Raw genomic sequence first — 20,934 nt, 5'->3', positions numbered from 1 at the left:
CATCATAAAGATAAATTTAAATTTAATCCAGATAGCTCCAATTTTAAGAGAATCAAAAAGAATGGTAATGTGTTTCTAAAATTGAAACAAGTGAATCTGTAAAGACTGAAAAGTGCCATCTTCTTGCCATTTCAGCTTTTTCTACTGCCTCTTAACATTCTAGACCAGATTCCATCACAAACAGCAACAGGTAGCATTTAATGAAGTCTCCAAAATGCTGTGTCCTGAAATAAATGCATCAAAATGTTTCTTGCATGGCAACATAAATCAACTAAGGGTAGCCTATCGACAAACACCACTTCTAGCTGCTATACTATTCTCTGTTCTACAAGTAACATAAGCTTTTCCTCCCACTCACTCCCTTCATTCACAAACATCTCTGAACAAGTAGCCGGGGATAACAATTCAAGAGAAAGGGAACCTCTTAAATATAGGCTAAATAATCAAAAGCAGAAGATCCCTTCTGGGGCTGGCTCTTCATAGGACAGAAGTTCAAATATGAATAGGCAGCATCTATCTGCCTATTCTGAGGCATAACTACAAAATCATTTTAAAATATACATTATTGGTGATAATTCCATCATTCTTCAAATAAACCAAATCACTCACAAAATCTCATAGTCAGAAACCTTGTGAAGAAGGAAAGGGGTAGACTTTCATCCATGTGGTAATAATATACAGTTCAGCATAAGAGTGAAAGGGAAATAATTATTTAAAATAGTGAATGTACATATGCACATTTCCATTTTTTAAGAATATGAACACTCTTACTTCTGTCCAAGACAATTGAATTCCAATCAAATATTGTTACTGAACCAAATACTGTGATTGAATGCGACTCCAGCTTGCCTCTCTTCCCTAAGAAAAAATTTTAAAACCTGGAATCTACTACAAATATGTTAACCTCTCTCATTAGCTCAAGAAAGAACAAAAACAGTGAAGTGAACTTAGAAGCTGTATTTACTAGGGGAATTCCCGAAAGAAGAGCTCTCATAATCTTCTACTTTAAAATTTCACTTATAAGACACAAATTAAATCCACATTTGTGGGGGAAGGGGGGCAGACGAACGAAAAATCCAAGCATGTCTCTTACATATTTTCTCACTTGGTTCACAGGTACTACCACTGTAATGTTTAGTCACTGGTTATTTTACTTTGATATTCCTATCTGAATACAGACTTACCTGATATTTTTCCTATACTTATAACATTCAAATTAGCTGTATATGCATAATAAATGTTGGGCATAATCACAGCGTCAATTTTCTTGTAAAGCAGAGCTTATTTCAGGCAAGGTCTAGCTTCAGAACTGAAATAAACACACACAGCAGGAAAGTTATAATATATATTTTGTTTTTTCAGGCCATGAGAACCCTTACATTTCAATAAACATATATTAACAAAATGAGAACTGTCAACAAAACACTCTAGTTGTGTGAAGTTTACTCAAATTTTTCATCTACGTGGTACTGGACACCCTTTGTAAACAAAAACCAAAAAATATATATTTGAAGTTCAGGGTCCACAAAAACATCACGGGAAAAAAAGAAGAAAAAGAAAATATGAACCTAAGCTGATTCCAGCAGGAGGAAATTTTCCCACATGCAGAGGTATTCACCACGAAGCAAAAGATAGTAAGAGGCCTCAGTGCGAAACTGGAGCTCCCCGAATTTACAGACCCAGGAAATCAGGGCAGGGTGTTAAATCTTCCCTTACACCTAAACCTATAACCTGCAACTACCTCAACCACAGAATTTCTCAAAGTAAATCAAACCCGGTTCAGATGGATTCAAAATACGTTTATGAATCACAAGAACAAACAAATGTCTCCAATCACCTGCCTCAGGAGAAGCATTAAAATTCTCAATTATCATATTTTATTTCAAACAATTTAGGAAGTGTGTAACCAGGCTAACCCTAAACATTCATCATAGTACAGGAATAGTTAAAAGTAGTAAATGAAAAATTCTGATCTCAAAACAATTCACATTTGCATCTAAAATGTTACAATGAAACCACATAACTCCCTCCTCAAAATGTTTCATGTGATGTCTCCTTGAAGTGGCTTTCACTTTAGCTATGTGTGGCTTCCTTTATTTGCTTCAGCAACGAAAATATGAAAATGAATACAGGCATACCTCACTTATTGTGTTTTGCTTTACTGCACTTTGCAGGTATTACATTTTTTACAAACTGAAGATTTATGGCAATTCGGTCACAAGCAAGTCTAGCGGTGCCATTTTTCTATCAGCATGTGCTCACTTGGTTTCTCTGTTTGACATTTTGGTAATTCTCATAATATTTCAAACTTTTTCATTATTATTATCTGTTATGGTAATCTGTGATCCACGGTTTTGTATGTTACTATTGTAATTGTTTTAAAGCACTTCGTGCCACACCTATGTAAGACAACAAATTTAACAAATAAATGTGTGTGCTCCGACTGCTCTGCTGACCAGTCATTCCCCCATCTCTCTCTGTCTCTCCTTGGGTCTCCCTATTCCCTGAGACAAGATAATATTGAAAATGAGGCTAAACAACCCTGAAGTGGTCTCTAACTGTTCAAGTGAAAAGTCACACATGTTTCACTTTAAATCAAAAGGCAGAAATGATTAAGTTTCTCGAGCAAGGCATATCGAAAGTGGAGACAGGCCCAAAGCCAGGCCTCTTGTGCCAAACAGCCAAGTTGTGAATGCAAAGGAAAAGCTCTTCAAAGAAATTAAAGGTGCTGTCTAGTGAACACACAAATGATAAGAAAGCCAAAGAGCCTAATGGCAATATAAGAAAAGTTTTTGTGATCCGGATAGATCAAACCAATCACAGAATTCTCTTAAGCCAACACCTAATCAGCAGCAAGACCCTAACTCTCTTCAATTCCATGGAGGCTGAGAGAGGTGAGGAAGCTGCAGAGGAAAAGCTGGAAATCAGCAGAAGTTGGTTCACGAAGTTTAAGGCAAAAAGTCATCTCCACGACATAAAAGTGCAAAGTGACGCAGCAAATTTTAATGCAGAAGCTACACCAAGTTATCCAGGAGACCTTGCTAATAAGATCATTAATGAAGGTGGCTACACTCAACAACAAATTTTCAATAGGGATGAAACAGCCTTCTATTGGAAGAAGATGCCGCCTAGAACTTTCACAGCTAGAGAGGGAAAGTCAACTCTCGGCTTCAAAATTTCAAAGGACAGGCTGACTCCCTTTTTTAGGGGCTAATGCAGCTGGTAACTTAAGTTGAGACCAGTGCTCATTTACCATTCTGAAAATCCTAAAGCTCTTAAGAATTATGCTAAATCTACTCTGCCTGTGCTCTGTAAGTGGAACAACAAAGCCTGGATAACAGCACATCTGTTTACAGCATTGTTTGCTGAATATTTTAAGCTCTTGGCTGAGATTGAGATTTTCTGCTCAGAGAAAAAAAAAAATTCCTTTCAAAATATTACTGCTCTTTGCGATGCACCTAGTCACCCAAGAGCTCTGATCTTGTACACAGCATCCATTCTGCAGTCCATGGATCAAGGAGTAATTTAAACTTTCAAGTTTTACTATTTAAGAAATATATCTCATAAGACTATCACTGACATACATAGTGATTCCTCTAATAGATCTGGACAAAGTACATTGAAAATCTTCTGGAAAGGATTCACCATTCCAGATGCCATTAAGAACATTCATGATTAATGAAAGAGGTCAAAACATCCACATTAACAGGAGTTTGAAATAAACTGACTTTGAGGAATTTAAGCCTTCAGTGGAGGGAGTAACTACACATGTGGCAGAAATATCAAGAGAACTAGAATTAAAAGTGAATCCTGAAGACGGGACTGACTTGGTGCAATACCATGATAAAATTTTAATGGATAAAGAGTTGCTTCTCAAAGATGAGCAAAGTAGCTAGTTTCTTTGGAATCTAAAAAAACTACTTCCTTTGCTCATCCTTGAGAAGCAACTCAAAGGATTTTGAATACTACATACACTCAGCTGATAAAGCAACAGCCACCCCAAGACACTGAAAGTTCAGATGATCATTAGCACAACAGTTACGTATTTTTTAAGTGAAGTACGTACACTGCTTTTTCAAACATAATGTTATTGCACACTTAACAGACTACAGTAGTGTAAACATAACTTTAACATGCATTGTGAACCAAAAAGTTTGTGTGACTAGCTTTCTTGTGAAATTCGCTCTATTGTGGCAGTTTGGAATATCTCCAAACCCACAATATCTTCAAAATATGCCTGTATAAAGCCACAATATGTCCAAAATTTGCCTGTATAAAAAAAGCAATGTCTATAAAAAACGGCTAACAGTGTATAATAACTAGCACTACATATTTTTCCAGTCTTAACCTAGGGGAAAAACTTAAGGTCCAATTAAAATGACTTCTTTATGGACCTCATAGTTGGTACTTCATGTTTTGGATCGTTTGTGTTGTAACACCGTAATAAGGTCAATAATGTCAAGAAAAGCATAATTTACAGTCTAGTCCCATTGTTGTGGGCCTCAACTACATATTTCTACAAAGAAGACAAAAATGTTTACCCCACGAAAAGTAATAGATTTTTCTCCCACAGAAAACGCCACAGATGTTCAGCCAAAATGATTTCCAGGAGCAACGATATTTTATATGAAAACAAATCCCTAATAACTAAGTATTTTCTATCAATTCACTGACACTATCTAATATATTTGGCCTCATCTTGCTCTCAAGTTAGTGTTATGGTGATAAAAACCCAGGATCTGAGACAAGACTTGGAGTCCAAATACCTGATCCACCACTTACTCACTAGGAAACTTCACATAAGGTACTTAAAATGAGGTAATATACATGCAAGGCATGGATATTAATGCCATTAAAATTTTTAGAATACAAGGCTCAAAAAATATCAAAACACTTTATTGCTTTTTTTCTTTGAGCAAGATCCTATGGAGAAGCAAACTCACCTACAAATTAACAGTGTTCTCTTCAAATATGTGTAAAATATTACAAAACATTTGCCAAAAATAAATGCACAAATTCTCTAATCATTATCCTTAGAAAGTTCATTTGTTCCACTCCCTGAAATCACAAAAGATTAAAGCTCAAGGTAGGCAAAAACACTGGACATTCTTTAAAAAGTTATTCTGAAGTAGAGCTACAGAAAAATATACCAACTAGGTAAGAAAAACATCAAGGACAACAATTCCTCATGCACCTCCCTTTTCTACAGAAGCCACAGCTTATTAACACGGGGAATTTGTCCCATGTTACATATGCAGAATCAAAGCAATCTGTGAACACACTCACCCAAAATGACTGGCTCCAAAAATGAATTTAGCAGCCATGTTTGGGTAAATGTCTAGTCAAATATACTAATGGCATAAATTGGAACAAATAACTAAAAAGAATAGGTAAAAGTATTCCAGATTCTTATTTTAAGTCTCAAAAGCCTAGAATCAGAGGTTAGCAAGAATAAATCGAACTGAGATATTACTTTCCATTTTGTGTTTACAAATAAAAATTACAAAATCTAGAGTAAAGGAGACCGGGTTTATAAGTTCATCACATGAAAATGCTCAGGGAAAGTCAGGTATTCCTAAAGTTCAAAGTATGAGAGAAAGTAATTCAACTGGAGCTAAAGTATGACATGGGTCGGGAAGAGAGGAAGTACTTTGCTTCATTATTCTTGTGTAATAAACAGAAATATCTTCTCCAGTCAATTTGTTGTAAAAACACAAATGAAGAATAATGTGCTAGGCATTGCACTAAGCACTGGAGAGATCAAGTGGATAAGACCCTACCCCTCAGAGATTTCTCAGTTAATGAAGAAAAAATGCTGCAAACATTTGTGATCCATTGTGCATACAAGGGACGAGAAGTAGCACAGACAGCTGGTAAGGGTTTCAGAGAAGTTTCACACAGGACAGACTAAAAGTGTTCTATGCAGAGGTAAAGCAAATGAAAAGCAGGGAAGGAGTGCTTCGGGTGTTTAGGTCCTTCAGCTCAATCAACTTTTATTATATGCCAAACACAGATAAACATTCAGAATACATATACAAATAAAAAATGCTCCCAGCTCCCAAAAATTTATATTCAAATACATTGAAGACTTAAAATAAGTTCAGTACAATGTAACATATGCTATAAGTATTTTCAGAATTCATGTGATAGGGTCAAATTCCATAATATACAGACTTCCTACAAACCAGTAAAAAAAGGGATCAACCACCAAGTAGGTACTGGCATAATCAAATGTTCATTTTACAAAATAATCCTAGTGACAATGTGACAAAATACATGTATGCAAGAGAAAAAGGTTGAAAGCAGAGACACTGATGTTGTGAGGCTCCTGCAGCACTAGGTTAGAAGTATTTAAAAGACTTGAACTGAAAGGTATGTTTAGTTGACTGGATGGGTGGTGACGACATCACCAAGCACAGGAAACACAGGAGAAAAGACACCCAACTGTATTTTCACCATACCCATCCATAGCAACCGCTGTATATAGGGTTTGAGAGACAGCTCAAGAGAAAAGTCTAGGTTGCAAATACAGACATGCCAGTGATCATCCTACAGGCAGTAATCAATCCTGTAAGTGTAAGGACATGAGACTGCCTAGAAGAAGGTATAAAGGGATAAGGGAACATCAACATTTAGGATTCAGTCAAGATGAGATAGCAAAAAACCCAAGAAAATAAAAAGTCATGAAAGCCAATAAGGACAACCTTTCAAGAAGAACAAAGTGATACCATGTCAAATATCACAGAAAGCAGCCATTGGACAGCTACTGCCAACCTCCCTCAGTGGATTGGTAGGGTCCCCCAAATGACTGTACAATGGATTTGATAGTGGATAGGAGGTGAGGAAGTGTATTACTTTAATGATAATTACTACTCCTTCTAGAAGTAAAAAGCATGGCTTTCAAAGGAGCTGTCCAGCAGCAAAATTACAATACCTAACATATATTGGGAACACCTTCCATGCAGGCACTAACACTAGATATTTTACATAATATTCCTCTCGCCGTAGATATTTTACATAATATTCCTCTCGCCGTTACAACAACCTTAAAAACTTAGTATTGTTTCCAAATTTCCATAAGAAAAATGGGTTCAGGATGGTTACATGACTTGCCCATGGACACACAGTTGGTATATGGAGGACAGAGGATTTAAGTCCAGGTTTTGTCTAGCTGTAAACCAATGCTCTTTCCACACTGTGATGCTGTCTCCCCATCACTGGAAGTATGTGGAGGGAGGCGGAGTGAAGAGTGGCTTGTTAACCATCTAACAGAAATACCTTTTCTTTTTGAAAGATAGTTTAACTAGCTCACTTCTGAGCCCTCTTCCACCTTCAATAGTCCATGATTCTATCTCATATACCCTGCTCATAAGTGAGTTATAATAGCTGCAGAATTCCAAATACAATGTTTTGGTTTTTTGGTTTTTTTTGTTTTTTTTTTTTTTTTGAGGCAAGGTCTCATACTGTTACCCAAGATGGAATGCAACAGCATGATCATGGCTCACCACAGCCTCAACCTCCTGGGCTCAAGCGATCCTCCCAACTCAGTCTCCTGAGCAGCAGCTGGGACAACAAGCATGCACTAACATGTACAGTGTTTTTTTTTGTTTAGTTTTGTTTTTTTGTAGAGACAAGGTCTCACTATGATGTCCAGACTGGTCTCAAATTCCTAGGCTCAAGTCATCTTCCCACCTCAGCCTCCCAAAGTATTGGGATTACAGGCATAAGCCACTGCACCTGGCCTCAATCTTCATTTTTTTCTCATATTATCAAACTAATTTTAATGCCTGCTAAAATTCATACTTAATAGGAAGACAATCTATAATTAAAATCATCCCTTGTTAAGTGGAAAGCAAAGACTTATCGACACTGAATCTCCCATGCTTTGTATAGCACTAGGCACAGAATGGTATTCAGTGTTTTGGAAATGAGTGAATGAAGGAATGGTCTGCCTCTTGTCTTTGATAACACTGACTATCATGTCAGGCAAAAACGGGCATCCATCTGTATTTTAAAATAAGCTCAAAGTCATAACACATGGCAATATATGCTACACTTCCCACAAATTAATATTGATTACATTTATTTTTACAAAAAACGAAAACACAGTCTATGGAGGCAGCTTATCACTCCCTTTTCTGCATTCCACAGTAGGATGTAGCACCTTCTGCTATTAAAGTAAGCACAACTTATACTGTGGTTTCCTTTTGCTTCTCACACTGGACAGTAACCTTCAGATTGCCTACATTATGTTAGGCTGCAAGAACATAGTGCAGAGCCACACACATAGTGAGCGCTAAAAGTCTGACACATACATAAGCAGGATGGGTAGATCGATGGCTTAATAAGTAGAAGCAGTATCTTTCTAACAGCCATTTTACACTCAAGCAAATAATCTACTTACCAAGCAGGAGATTATATCATATGAGAAATAGGGATGCACGGAAAACCCAATGACATTTTTTTTTTCTTTTTTTTTGAGGCAGAGTTTCCCTCTTGTAACCCAGGCTTGAGTGCAATGTCGTGATCTCTGCTCACTCCAACCTCTGCCTCCCGGGTTCAAGCGATTCTCCTGCCTCAGCCTCCCAAGTAGCTGAGATTACAGGCACCCGCCACCACGCCCAGCTAATTTTTATATTTTTAGTAGAGACGGTTTTTCGCCATGTTTGCCAGGCTGGTCTAAAACTCCTGACCACAGGTGATCCACCCACCCGGCCTCCCAAAGTACTGGGATTACCAGCATGAGCCACCGCGCCCAACCCCCAAGTGACACTTTCAAAGAGGCATGGGATATGGATTTAAAAAGAAGCGTGAAAGTTCACTCTCGAAAAGTCTCCTGAACAACAGGATTTTTTTTTCCTAGATTCAACATTATCCAAAGGGAAAAAAATTTAAATTATCCAGTTCAGTAAATTATGTTTTAAAGATCAGGTACTTTGGAAATATCTATCAAAAAGGCCATTCTTATCTTAAAAAATCATGAAATTTCAGGTATGGCAGTCCCTGGAGACGTGTGAGGAGAGAAGACCTCATAAAGGACTTTGAAGTCACCCCAAATGTGCCTACCTAAATGTTTCAAGATCCACTCAATTTACAGACCTGGCTAGCAAAGGGACAGTCTCCCATGACAGGTCTCGGCCTTTCTTCCCTCCAGATATACATGATATAACATTCACTTCTATGAAACACTAGGATAAACAAATCCAGATTCTAATGAACCAACATAAAAAAAATGTTCAGGGAAATACACACATATGTAATTTCCACTGTGATTAAAGACCTATCAGTAAGATCCAGCAACTGCAAGTTATACAAAATGCCCACCATGACAGTTGAAGCTCCATCCCCTCATGTCAGAATGCAAGGGAAAGTAGCATTTTAGGGTTGAATGTGAATCCACTCTCGTTTATACACAGATATCTTAAAATAAGTCAGTGGCAAACTTCTGTAGGTTATCAGTAGCTGTTAATACCTCACAGCTGAGTCTAACACAACAATGTGTTGTGACACCATAGTTGGAAACCACTGGTCTCCTTCATAACTCAGTGAAACTCAAACTAGTTATCAAATTACAATCAAATTCACTAAATTTGCCAAACTCAACGGCATTAGGAGCAGACAATCTTCAAAGATTAGGCACAAGTGAAAGCAAGCACAAGAGGAAGGTTTGGCTCTGGTCAAGTGAGGTGCTGAGCTAGTTGTCTTTGTGGCGTGATTTGAAAAGTAAACAAAGGGGCATGGCCTGTCTTTCACTAGCCCCACTATCACCACATGGTGCTATGCTTTCATCCTGTCTTTATTACTCGCCTGTATTATAAATGAAAGGTGAAAGCAATGCCTTTAGAAAGTCACTGTTAAAACACATCTGCTATCTAGATTTTACAGAGACTTCTACTTATAGACCAGATTAGGCATTTGATGACTTGAAACTGCATAAGTCATGGGAAAAAAAAAAAAAAAAAAAAACAAGGGAATTTCAATGGGAAAGGCATAAGAACTAAGAGCATCATGACTGTGGCAATTCTCACCCTCCCAAGGGGTATCACGGGATGCTAAACTGGGCCCACCTGTAAAGACTTTTGAGTTCCAAGTTGGCATGAGGACACGGAAGGGCAAGCAAGAGTACCAAGTAACTGAGCACGAGATGCTGGAGGTTCTGTGGAATAAGTCGGTCAAGATCAACCTTTGTTCACTTCTCCAGTTTCAAGGGACTCCAACAGCCTGACTTGGGTTTAAAGGTAGACTCCTAGGATGGAGGAGGACCTAGAAACTGCCAGGCATGGGTGGCTCACACCTATAATCCCAGCACTTTGGGAGGCCAAGGTGGGTGGATCACCTGAGATCAAGAATTCAAGACCAGCCTGGTCAATACGGTGAAATCCCATCTCTACTAAAAATACAAAAAGAAAAAAAAAATAGCCAGGTGTCGTGGCGGTGCCTGTAATTCCAGCTACTTGGGAGGCTGAGGCATGAGAATGGCTTGAACCCAAGACACGGAGGTTGCAGTGAGCCAAGATCGCACCATAGGGCTCCAGACTGGGCAACAAGAGCAAAACTTTGTCTCAAAAAAAAAAAAAAAAAAAAAGCAAACAAAAAAAAAAGCAGACTTAAGAACGAGAAAGCTGGCCAGCTGCAGTGGTTCATGCCTGTAATCCCAGCACTTTGGGAGGCCAAGGCAGGTGGATCACTTGAGGTCAGGAGTTCAAGACCAGCTTAACCAACATGGTGAAACCCTGTCTCTACTAAAAATACAAAAAAATTAGCCAGGCAAGGTGGCACATGCCTGTAGTCCCAGCTACTCGGGAGGGTGAGGCACAAGAATCGTTTGAACCCCAGGAGCTGGAGGTTGCAGTGAGCCAAGATCGCGACACTGCGCTCCAGTCTAGGCGACAGAGTAAGACTGTCAAAAAAAAAAAAACAAAAAACAAAAAAAAAAAACCTGTTTTTAATATCAAATGAGCTCTCTGGAGGCAAACAGGTAAGACTCATTCTATGGAATTCTGTAGGGCAATGCTAAGAACAAGGAAGTATATTCAAAGCGTCAGATTGTAATCAAGCACAAGAAAATATTCCTTGAAAGCAGAGTTGTCCAGGATGGAGTGAGACGTATATGGAATAGAGAGCTGCCTCTCACTAGATGTGTACATGCAGGGATGGGATTCTATCCATCAGAGAGGCTGGACAAGGAGTTTCACATTAGAGATAGCCTGAGCTAGAATTCTGGTGTACCTTCCAATTCTAGGAGTCTGATTTGTATGCCTAAATTCAAGCATGAGCAAGTGTAAGAGATAAAAGGTCTCCCCTACATCCCCCAATCCTTCTCCCCAACAAATAAAGGATTCTGAGCCAGACAGAAAATTAGATTTATTTCCAAGGATCCTTCCAGCTTCAAAACGCCATTTGGTTTAGACTATTCTTTAGCACACATAAAGTTCACATTTACAACAAAAATAAATGAGAATCATTTATTCTCTCCATTCAGATGATTCCCATAAACCATCTCAAAGTCAAATGCCCCTAACTGGTTAAATTTTTTTAAAAATCACCTAATTCTCTGATGCTTCTAAATATCTCCTCTCTGTAGTTGACTGGCGTGATGAACATCTGAGTATGATCAACTACAGAAAGATGTTCTAGTATTTGAAGCCTGTAGTTAAATCACCACTCACCCTTTTTTGTTCAGACTGAATAATCTCTCAGTTCCTGTCACAATTTATTTAAAGTCCTTTAATCATCTTGGGGGCTATTTTATAAAACATACTCCAAAATTTAACACATCCATTTCTGGAAGGGCACGTGGAATGAGACAGAGTACTCAGGAAGAATTCTGACCAGAGGCAATGACAACAGAGATTCCCTCCTGGTTGCTGAATGCAAACCAACAGAAGCTAACAGTGAGATTTTATTTAGGAAACTATAATTTACCTAGTCTTCAACTCTTTGAAATGAAAGTATTTCTGTGTTAGTAAGAAAAAGTATATCCTGGCCCATGTGAGAGACCGGAAATATCGGTTCAGAACAAAAATAAAATGGAGCTTGGAAAGCCGCAGCTGGCTTTCTTTAATCAGAAGTCATACGACCACATCTGGAGTAGTGCAGCTTTAGTGGTCTTCTGTAAGGATGGGACTAAGAGCAAGTGCTTCACTATACTGCCACTCTGTTGGTGTGGATTCCAGTACTGAGCTTTTCTAAAAACACTCACCATGCAGACATGCCATCAGGAGAGGTGACTCATGAGCAACCTGTACTTGTGATGGGCCTGAATATTTTTTATTGGTATATACACAGTAAGTCATCAGGATGTATAGTATGTTTTAATCTTTGTTCTAATTCCTAATCTTATACATTTTTATTCATTTCAATTTGCACATGTGAAGACTAATATGGGCCTCCCACATGCTTGTCAAATGCCTCTCCCCTCAACTTAGTATCATTACCTGTCTTCCTGAGAAAGAAACCATCACTCACCTTTGAGGAAATCAACCTATACACATTGTGACAATAATCCACTAAAAGCCAACCACTCCCCATGGGAAGGCCACTTCTGCCAGTTATGCTTCTGCATGCTGGCTACTGAGCAACAATCATATAATGCCAGTTAATAAAATACAGCACTTCAAAACTTCATAGGAAAACACACTTCTACAACGACGGGAGCTTACAAGTCAAGAAACTCATCAGACGTTTGCATACTGATCATGATTTAAGATTGACAAAATTTCAAAACATAAAGGAATCCTATAATTTAGAAATTTAAATCCATCTTATCCTTTATGTTATTTCATTCCTTTAACAACCATGTATCAAATGCCTATTCTACAGCAGGCCCTGTGCTAGAGCTAAAGATACAAAAGTAGATAGAACTTCTGTCTCTAGGACTTTCCACTTCCTGGGGAGGAGAGGCAGACAAGGAAACAAGTCATCACAGCAACATGCTTTTATCAAGGTGTTCTCTGTGAGAAGGAAGAGGCTCAATTCCTTTATTCTAAGTGAAGGTGTCAGGAGATGCAGGTCCCAGAGGATGCAACTTCTGAACTGAAGCTCGAAAGAAGAGAACTGAATGATCAGGAGAACGTTTGTTATCCCAATAATCAGGCCCACACAAAACAGGAATGTGTGTAACTTTAATAGCATTAAATATAATGAACCAACAATGCCAGATTTATCATTTTTTAAAATGTAATTCCTTTGTAAAAAGCAAACAAAAAATAAAATAAACCTGAATTCCTGATTCAGGTTCCATCCTTTTAAGAATATATCCTGCTTTTAATTTAACCTGATAAAATGGCATAACTTACAAGATGTTTTAAAAACAAATGTCAATGGATGGCTCAAAGCCCACTGTAAGAATCTAAGGAGTCAACAGCGTTAGTGCTACCTTTTTCTTAACTTTTCATAGCCTGTGTATTTTTCCACTGGAAGGCATCCAATGACATTTTGGGGGCCAGAGAAGGGAAAGAGGTCATGCTGGAGAAGGCTGCATTTCTGGATTACAAAAGCACTATAGGAAATGATATATTGAGATGCAAACAGGGAAACAGGTTTTTTCCAATTTGTTTTCTTTTTCATGAAATTTACCAGGTCATTTTATCTTCAAGTCCATGTCTAGACAATAATTAAAATACACAAATCACCCAATAAATCAAACACTCATTGATTAACGTATTTTTTCTCACTTGTCAGAAATTGATCAGCCTAAGGGGGAATACAATAAAAACTGAAAGACAGGTGTCAGGTTCAAGCAAATAAACTAAACTGAATAGAACTTAGCCTTTTATATTCAGCAGGGATAAAGTGAGTTCAAGTGACCAAACAAAACAGCTCTCATTCTAATTGTGTAACCTTATTAATACCTCCTTCTCATACTCCATGCCCCGATTGGGCTGGAGAAAGAAGCACTCCAATTCGCCAGTCACCATACAGAACCGTTTACAAATGGAACTTAATATAATACACTCAAAATAAAAACAAAGGCTTCAGAAGGCACATGAGAATTTTGCAATGCCCATATCATTCAACAAGAATTTATTCAGTGCATAATGAGCAAGGCATTGAGCTAGGGACCAATAAGACAATGACCATTTTTTTCAAACTAAAACTTTGAATACAAATATTAACAATTTTATGCAACTTCCAAGTATATGCAGCAACCAAGACACATAGTTTAGACACTGACAGACTAGAATTTCCAAAACATTTTGATATTACATAGAAACAACTGGACATTTTAAATGAAAACTACTACTAATTCTTCCCCAAAGAAAGGAAAGCTAGGACAATAAAATCACCACAGAAAGACTCACTTTAAGTCTAAGAATCTTAGAGCTGATGAAAATTTTTTAAATTTAGCTCCATATAAATAAAACTCTGTCTTTGAACATCAACCACCATTCTTCCGGTTTCACAGCTGTCGAAAGTACCTGAAATTGACAAACATTGTAAAGTAGTATGTCATAATCTTGAGGTAGCTTTTATAAATCATTGATATCTACTTGTTTTCCTCTTTTGCAGAAAGATACACACAAAACTTCCAGTTGCAAGAGACAGAAGTTCACAGACAGGCAGACCATTTTTTAAAATAGAGTCACAGTATATTTTGCTGTGACTATCCAAAAGCATGGATAAGGAAAACAAAAAGAAGGAAAACAAAGTTCTATTCCTCTCTATGATGGTCTCAAAAAGAATCTACTTGAATTCCAAAAACATAGCATTTTAATAATTTATTGCCACTTCCTCAGTGAGGGCTTTTATTTTTTAATATCTAAAGTTTCCACTATCCGAGTGCGTATTTGTTAAAACAGATTTGAGATACCAGCAACTGGGCTAGGTCATAAAGTTGACAACCCATCTGATTTAAGCCATTATTCAGAACCCCTAACCATGGAGGAATACAATATTGTTATTTGACTTCTCAAATGAAATATAATTGATGGATTCATATAAAAGATAGAATTATTGTAAAATAAAATGATTTTAGAATGCTGAAAATGTCAAGAGTACTAAAGAGACTTAATTTACAAACTAAAATCCTATTTCATTGCACACATCAGTCCCACCTAATGACTGCTTTAAAAATAGGAATGCAACACCTCAGAATCACTGACTGATATTTTGACCTGAGCCTGCTCTAGAAATTAACAAAATCATCAAATCTGAGGATTTTGTTTGTCAAACCAGAGCATCAGTGTGGGTCATTACCTGGAGTTCAGACAAACAGGCTTAAGACAACATCCTTCAAAATGAAAGTAAATGACATTCCTTTGCAGGAGAGTATGCTATTCTATTCCTGTGTATATATTTACCTGAACAGAAAGCAATGTTTAACAGTATTTCTTTAGTGAACCTCAGGCCAAGGTCAAACTAGATCATAATATTTATTACCAGAATTTTATGTCTACTAAATACAGAAATATAAAAAGCTTCCTCTCCCAATCACACCATTTTACATAGCTAATTATTGAGTAAAACAAAATGGGTAACAAAATGCGAAGAGACTTTAAATATACCAAAAGAAGTGGCCATTTGCTTTTTTTCTTTTCTTTTTTTTTTTTTTTTTTTTTAAGAGATATGGTCTTGCTATGTTGTCCGAACTTCCACCTCAGCCTCCCAAAGTGCTGGGATTATAGGTATGAGCCACCACACCTGGCCAGTGGCAATTTTCAAAAATATTTTTAAGTGAGAAAAGCCTCTTTAATAAAGAAAATAATTTGTTTACACTTACCTGTAACCATTCTATGTATTCTGTCTCCACTTCTTTAACTATAAAAATAAAATTCATCATAACCTAGTCTTGACCCAAGGCACTCATGGCTTTCAATACTAATGGTTCTGATTATTCTCAGGTGACCAAAACATACATAACATGTTGTCATTTCTAATTCTGTGTTAGCAGTGACTGAATCGCCATTACCAGGTGGTGGACAAAGTGTAACCACCCACCCCCCATATCCCATTTGATTATCCTCTGGTCCTCACAAGTTGGCAGTGGATACAATTAATCCCCTTTTATGTATAGGGAAAGTTAGCCTGTGAAGTTATAACATATACCAGTGGAATTACAGAAAGTTGAAGTTCAAGGTCTCACCATATCCCTCTTATATATCAAGAGACTGCTACATCAGAAAGTTGCTGAAAAAAAATTGACAAAATGATTTTTAGTAATTATCAAAATTCTGTATCATGAATCACCACCATTCTTCACAGTTCTGGAAGTATTCAAAATGGTAATTTAACCATCACATCTCCATTGCTAAAAGGAGAGTGAGTATCTCTGCAAAAATGGTGTTTTCCAATGAGGTCACCCTAAATGGATTCTTTATTTGGTGTCATAATTAGTTTCAAATTTACACATAGCTGACACAAAAAAAGATAAGGAAAAGCATGAGAGGCCAATTACAAAAGTTATAAATGAATGGTATCTCAAAATCATATTTCATCTCTCTAAAATTACAAATAAAGAGACAAACAGATTTTAAAAGGCATATTTTTAAACAAATCTTAGAGTAAACCTCATTAATTAGATGCTAGATGTTAAATTTTTCCTATTTTAACTGGATGTCTTAAGATATACTGTCCATTTAAAGTAAGGGTTCTGTTCCACACTTCCCAAAAAAACTATTATCTTCAAAATGTTGATTATTCTAATTGATGGCATTTTAGAATCACCAGAATTCCCCTGAATCCCAGTCTCAATTGTTGCATTAATCATTAAATTTACTGAATGTATTTACAACAATGTACTTGTGTTATATTCACTTTATAATAGTCCCGAAAGGAAATGTTAATAAATAGACCAACCTAACTTGTAACGAGCAGGATGAATTTGCACACTGTTCACTAAGTATTGAAAAGAATTTGTTCTCTTGGCATATTAACAATGCTGGAACTACGTTGTTTATACTTTTTGATTACTGGACCCCTTTCTTCACATCCAATGCTGATGTAAACTTCAGCCAACAAACACTGGTGTTTTTTCACAATAAATTTAAATTCATGATACTGAATTAATAAAGTTTCACTATACTCAAATTGAAAACCAGATACATGAAACTCAACTGATGGTAACAAAATGTCAGCAAAATAAATTCACAAGTTCTTCTTGGAACACCACAAATAAATGACATTATTTACTACTCTGTTGCATCAAGGTCTAAACACCACAGTTATTACCAATGTGGCATATTTGTTTTCTTTTTAAGTAGTATTATCAGTCTCACCCAGCTAGAAATACTAGTGACTGGAATCCTTATTTACTTACTAATACTTAATTAGCATCTTCTTGCTTCTATATAGGATCTTAGTATCTTTTCAGAATTCCCCTATGTGTACTCTGTCTACATGAAGTACTAAGCTGTGAATACACCTGGAAAACAGCTCATTCTCTAGAGCCAAAAGCAACCTTACACAAAGCACAACAACGTACTACCTACAGTTTCTGAGAGATTCCACAAAACTCTTCTCAGAAATTTATTCTCAACAGCCTCCCATAGTTTACAAAATTTCTACCATTACAATCAGTTTGAGTTAAGGTAAAAGTCCCATCACAAAATAACTTGGGGATGGGAACAGAGGGAAGGAAGGTTAAGAGATTTAACAAAGCCAAACACTCATTATCACATAGGGTTTAATTTCCTCTAAGTATTTTTAACTATTACATAGCAAAGTTCTATGACCAACAGGGAATGCTAGGGCCAGACAAAACATTCTAAGCAGGAATAGAGAGAAATGAAGAAAAGCCAAAGTTTGGGACAAGGCCTGTAGAGTACCACCAAGAGAAAAATCAGGACAGGGGTTGAGGGGAGGAAGACGGTTATTCTTCTATTTATTGCCGTCAGTTTGCTGTATGTATTTTTAAAAACATAATGTAAAACAATAAATAGATCAAATTATTTTGATTTCCAGCAAATGTCATTAGCAAGATGTTTTCACTGAATTTTTCTACTTTCCATTGTTTTAATCCAAGAAGACTCAAAATGAAACAGCACTAGTTTTGCTAACTGAAGTAACTTTTTCTCCTGGGATAATCTAAATGAATATTTTTCATCTCCACTGCCATCATTCTCTTTCATTTTTAAGGTTTAGAACTGATCAGGGTCTCTGAATACATGCTAGCAGATTCTATAAACCTCAAAAATAACATAGTTGAGACAAACTCAACCTACCTCTCTAAAGCTGCATTCTAAAAGTACAATTAAGAAAACAGTCACATCATATTACTACAAACCACAAGCACATCTTTATTTGTAAATAGCAATCTGTTATACAACAAAAGCCAGATGACACTAACAATGGTAACTGTAAGCAAATGCCACGGCATGCCATGGTAATAACAATCTGAATATTTATTTCTGTATGCATATATAGTAAATAATACTCCACATACTTTGTAAAAAAGAGAAAACTTAAGGGGCACAAATACTTCCTCAAGGATAACTTCTTTTCTGTATTAAAGAATGATTTAAATAGCCATTGAGATGAAGTTCTAACAAAATTTCAAGTAAATCATGGTTTCTAAACTCCGTATTATCTAATTTTTGGAAATTAAATCACTTGTTAGTAGGTTTCGCATCCAGCATACCCATACTTTCCATTCATTCAATATGTGTATACATATTCAAGAGGAAATATTATATTTCACAGAAGGCTAATAATCAAAATAGATTATCTCAAATAACTAATCACAAAAATCTTATGTACGACAAAATGTTGAATCCAACCTTGGATAATGCCTTTCATGCCAATAATATAAAGTCTACAAGAAAACACAGGATAAACAACAACAGGGTATCCATCTTAAAATCAGGATTCATCAACAAAACTTCTATAAACAAAATTTCACATTTCACATCTCACACCAGGATCTCTATCAAAACAAATGCAAAATTAACTTTTCCTATTTTGAGTCTATTATCCACATAGTATGTAAATAAAATTTTTGAAATTATGGGAGGGTGTGTGTATCTAAAATGAAAAGTCATTTATAATGATACAGCATTGAAAAAAACCAAGGCAAAGTAGCCTTGGAATGGTTGATTGGGCTCTTCCATTTGCTCTTCCATTCTAACTGGTAGAGACACTAAGCCAGAAAGTATAAACATTTATTTTTACATGTTCACCTGATGACATGACTTTACATTTACATTAAGAATCCACATCCTGTGATTTAAAACAGGGAATGTGACCCTATGTGTGCACAAGTGTTTTTTTAATTGCCAACACATTCACTAGTATCATTTGAATTGTAAGTTTTACATTGTTTTGATCTTAACCTAGATTAGAGCTACATCTAAACTTCACACATTAAGGAGACAGTTATCATTCTCTAATATTCCAGCAAAGGGTCTCAATTTTTGAAAATGTCAACAGAAGCCTTTCATGCAAAACACAGCTCTCTCAAATAAATCTGAATGGACTGTTTCCATGAAAATCCATGCCCGCAGGAAAAATAAAATAGCTGTGCATCTCTCTGCAGCCCTATTTCAAATAATTTTTGCAGAGCTATTTCCTCATTATTTTCATGGGTGTATGAATCCTGCACAGAAACTGAAGCAGGAATGATTCCGGTATAACCAAAACAAAAGAAGATATTTTGTTCTTTCTGAAAAAAGGGAACACAATTTCCCCCATCACCACTGCCACTCACACAGAAAAATTACTTTAGAAATTGAGTAAACCTCTAAGGAGAAAGAATCATTTCTGAAACCCCAGAGGGACTTGTGTATCATGGTCTTTGGGCTGCTGGGTTTACTTCACTTTCAAGTGCTCATGGTGCGAACGACTTGACTGCCTTGCACTCTAGCTGCATGCTCTGGCCACATTAGATACCATCTCTGTTCTACACACCACATACACACATTACACCAGCCAGAGCTGTTTCCAATTTGAGGCCCGCTCCGCGCACAGCTCATGCCCATCCCTGCTTTGCTTGGTGTCCTAACCCCCAGGAATGAGAGATACTACTTAATCCAGGCGGGTCTGCTCTGCTGCCTCATCCTTCCAGGATTCATAGGATGATTCCTCCCCCACTACACCTAGGAATACAAGGAGGCCGGTGGATCCCCGTGCGATAGAGAGAACAACCACAGCCTGTCCCCTTCCTCACTCCGCACATCCCAGTTTCTCTTTGCCAGCAACCTCAGTGCCATCCTCGCCAGGAGTTTAACATCCCGGAGGCGGGGAAGAGGAGGCAGTAATAGGAATCAAACAGCCCGTTACAAAAAGGATGCCAGGGCACGGAGGAAGCAGGCGGAATGAGGTTATCACTTGGGAGGTGTGCACGAGTGGAGAACCCTTCAAGAGCAATGACAGGTCGGCGGGGGCCTGCCGGGGATGGCAAGGGAGGCTAGAGAAGTGGTTTTCGTGTCTCTCCCCGGGGCGTGCGGGGGAAATCCCGGGGCGGCAACGGCTGGTGCTCTCGGGTCGTTCCCCGCCTCCCGCGCCCCCCGCGGCCACCCTCCAGCCAGCGGCCGCCCCCGCCTCCGCCCCGCGCGGAAGGAAGCGCCGGGCTCCCCCCACGCTCTCCCGCTCTCTCGCGAGTCCTGTGCAGGCCCTTCCAGGGGAGGGGGAGGGGGAGGGGGGCGCGGAGGGAATTGCTGCAATGGAGCGCCAAGAGAACCCTGCCAGAGCGAGGCAGTCGGTGGAAAGCCACGGCCACATAAAAATGCCATATTAATTTTTTAAAAGCCATAAATCACCCCTCCCTCTGCAGAAGAAAACCATAAACCCGATCCCATGCAAGCCTGCGAGCAGCCACCCACTTCCTATTTCTGTCACAGCAGCTACACCCTACCAGCAACCACCCCCCGGGCGCCCCCTCCCGCCACCGCCACCCCCGCCGCCACCTCCCCGCGGCTCAGCCATTTGCCAACTGACGCCCCCGTCAATAAAAATGCCCCAAGTGAGGCTGGGTGGGACGCGTGGGGGAAGGGCGCCGCG

General features: G+C 38.0%; 2 protein-coding genes across 5 annotated transcripts in view; both read right to left on the bottom strand.

Moving 5' to 3' along the window:
- Nucleotides 1-20,934, bottom strand: part of LOC105486352 (protein phosphatase 3 catalytic subunit alpha) — a 337,248-nt gene that overhangs the window by 314,576 nt on the left and 1,738 nt on the right. Inside the window, exon 1 of one of the 4 annotated variants that reach the window (XM_071093249.1) lies at nt 1,185-1,200. The exons of the other annotated variants lie outside the window; for them this stretch is intronic. The gene's annotated coding sequence lies outside the window, so the exon portion shown is untranslated. Of the gene's footprint in view, nt 1-1,184; nt 1,201-20,934 lie in introns of those variants that run through there. 4 annotated transcript variants of the gene reach the window in all.
- Nucleotides 1,356-20,804, bottom strand: LOC139362359 (uncharacterized). Its single transcript, XM_071093252.1, has one exon. The coding sequence runs from the start codon at nt 20,653-20,655 to the stop codon at nt 20,158-20,160; it is 498 nt and encodes a 165-aa protein (XP_070949353.1). The 5' UTR covers nt 20,656-20,804; the 3' UTR covers nt 1,356-20,157.

The sequence above is a fragment of the Macaca nemestrina genome, chromosome 3, assembly GCF_043159975.1.
Source record: "Macaca nemestrina isolate mMacNem1 chromosome 3, mMacNem.hap1, whole genome shotgun sequence".
Taxonomy (NCBI): domain Eukaryota; kingdom Metazoa; phylum Chordata; class Mammalia; order Primates; family Cercopithecidae; genus Macaca; species Macaca nemestrina.
Note: the sequence above shows the minus strand (reverse complement) of the source record. Positions and strands in the feature narration are given on the sequence as shown.

Excerpts from the sequence above, each read along its gene's own strand:
- LOC139362359 (XM_071093252.1), bottom strand. The coding sequence starts at position 20,655 with ATGTGGCCGTGGCTTTCCACCGACTGCCTCGCTCTGGCAGGGTTCTCT.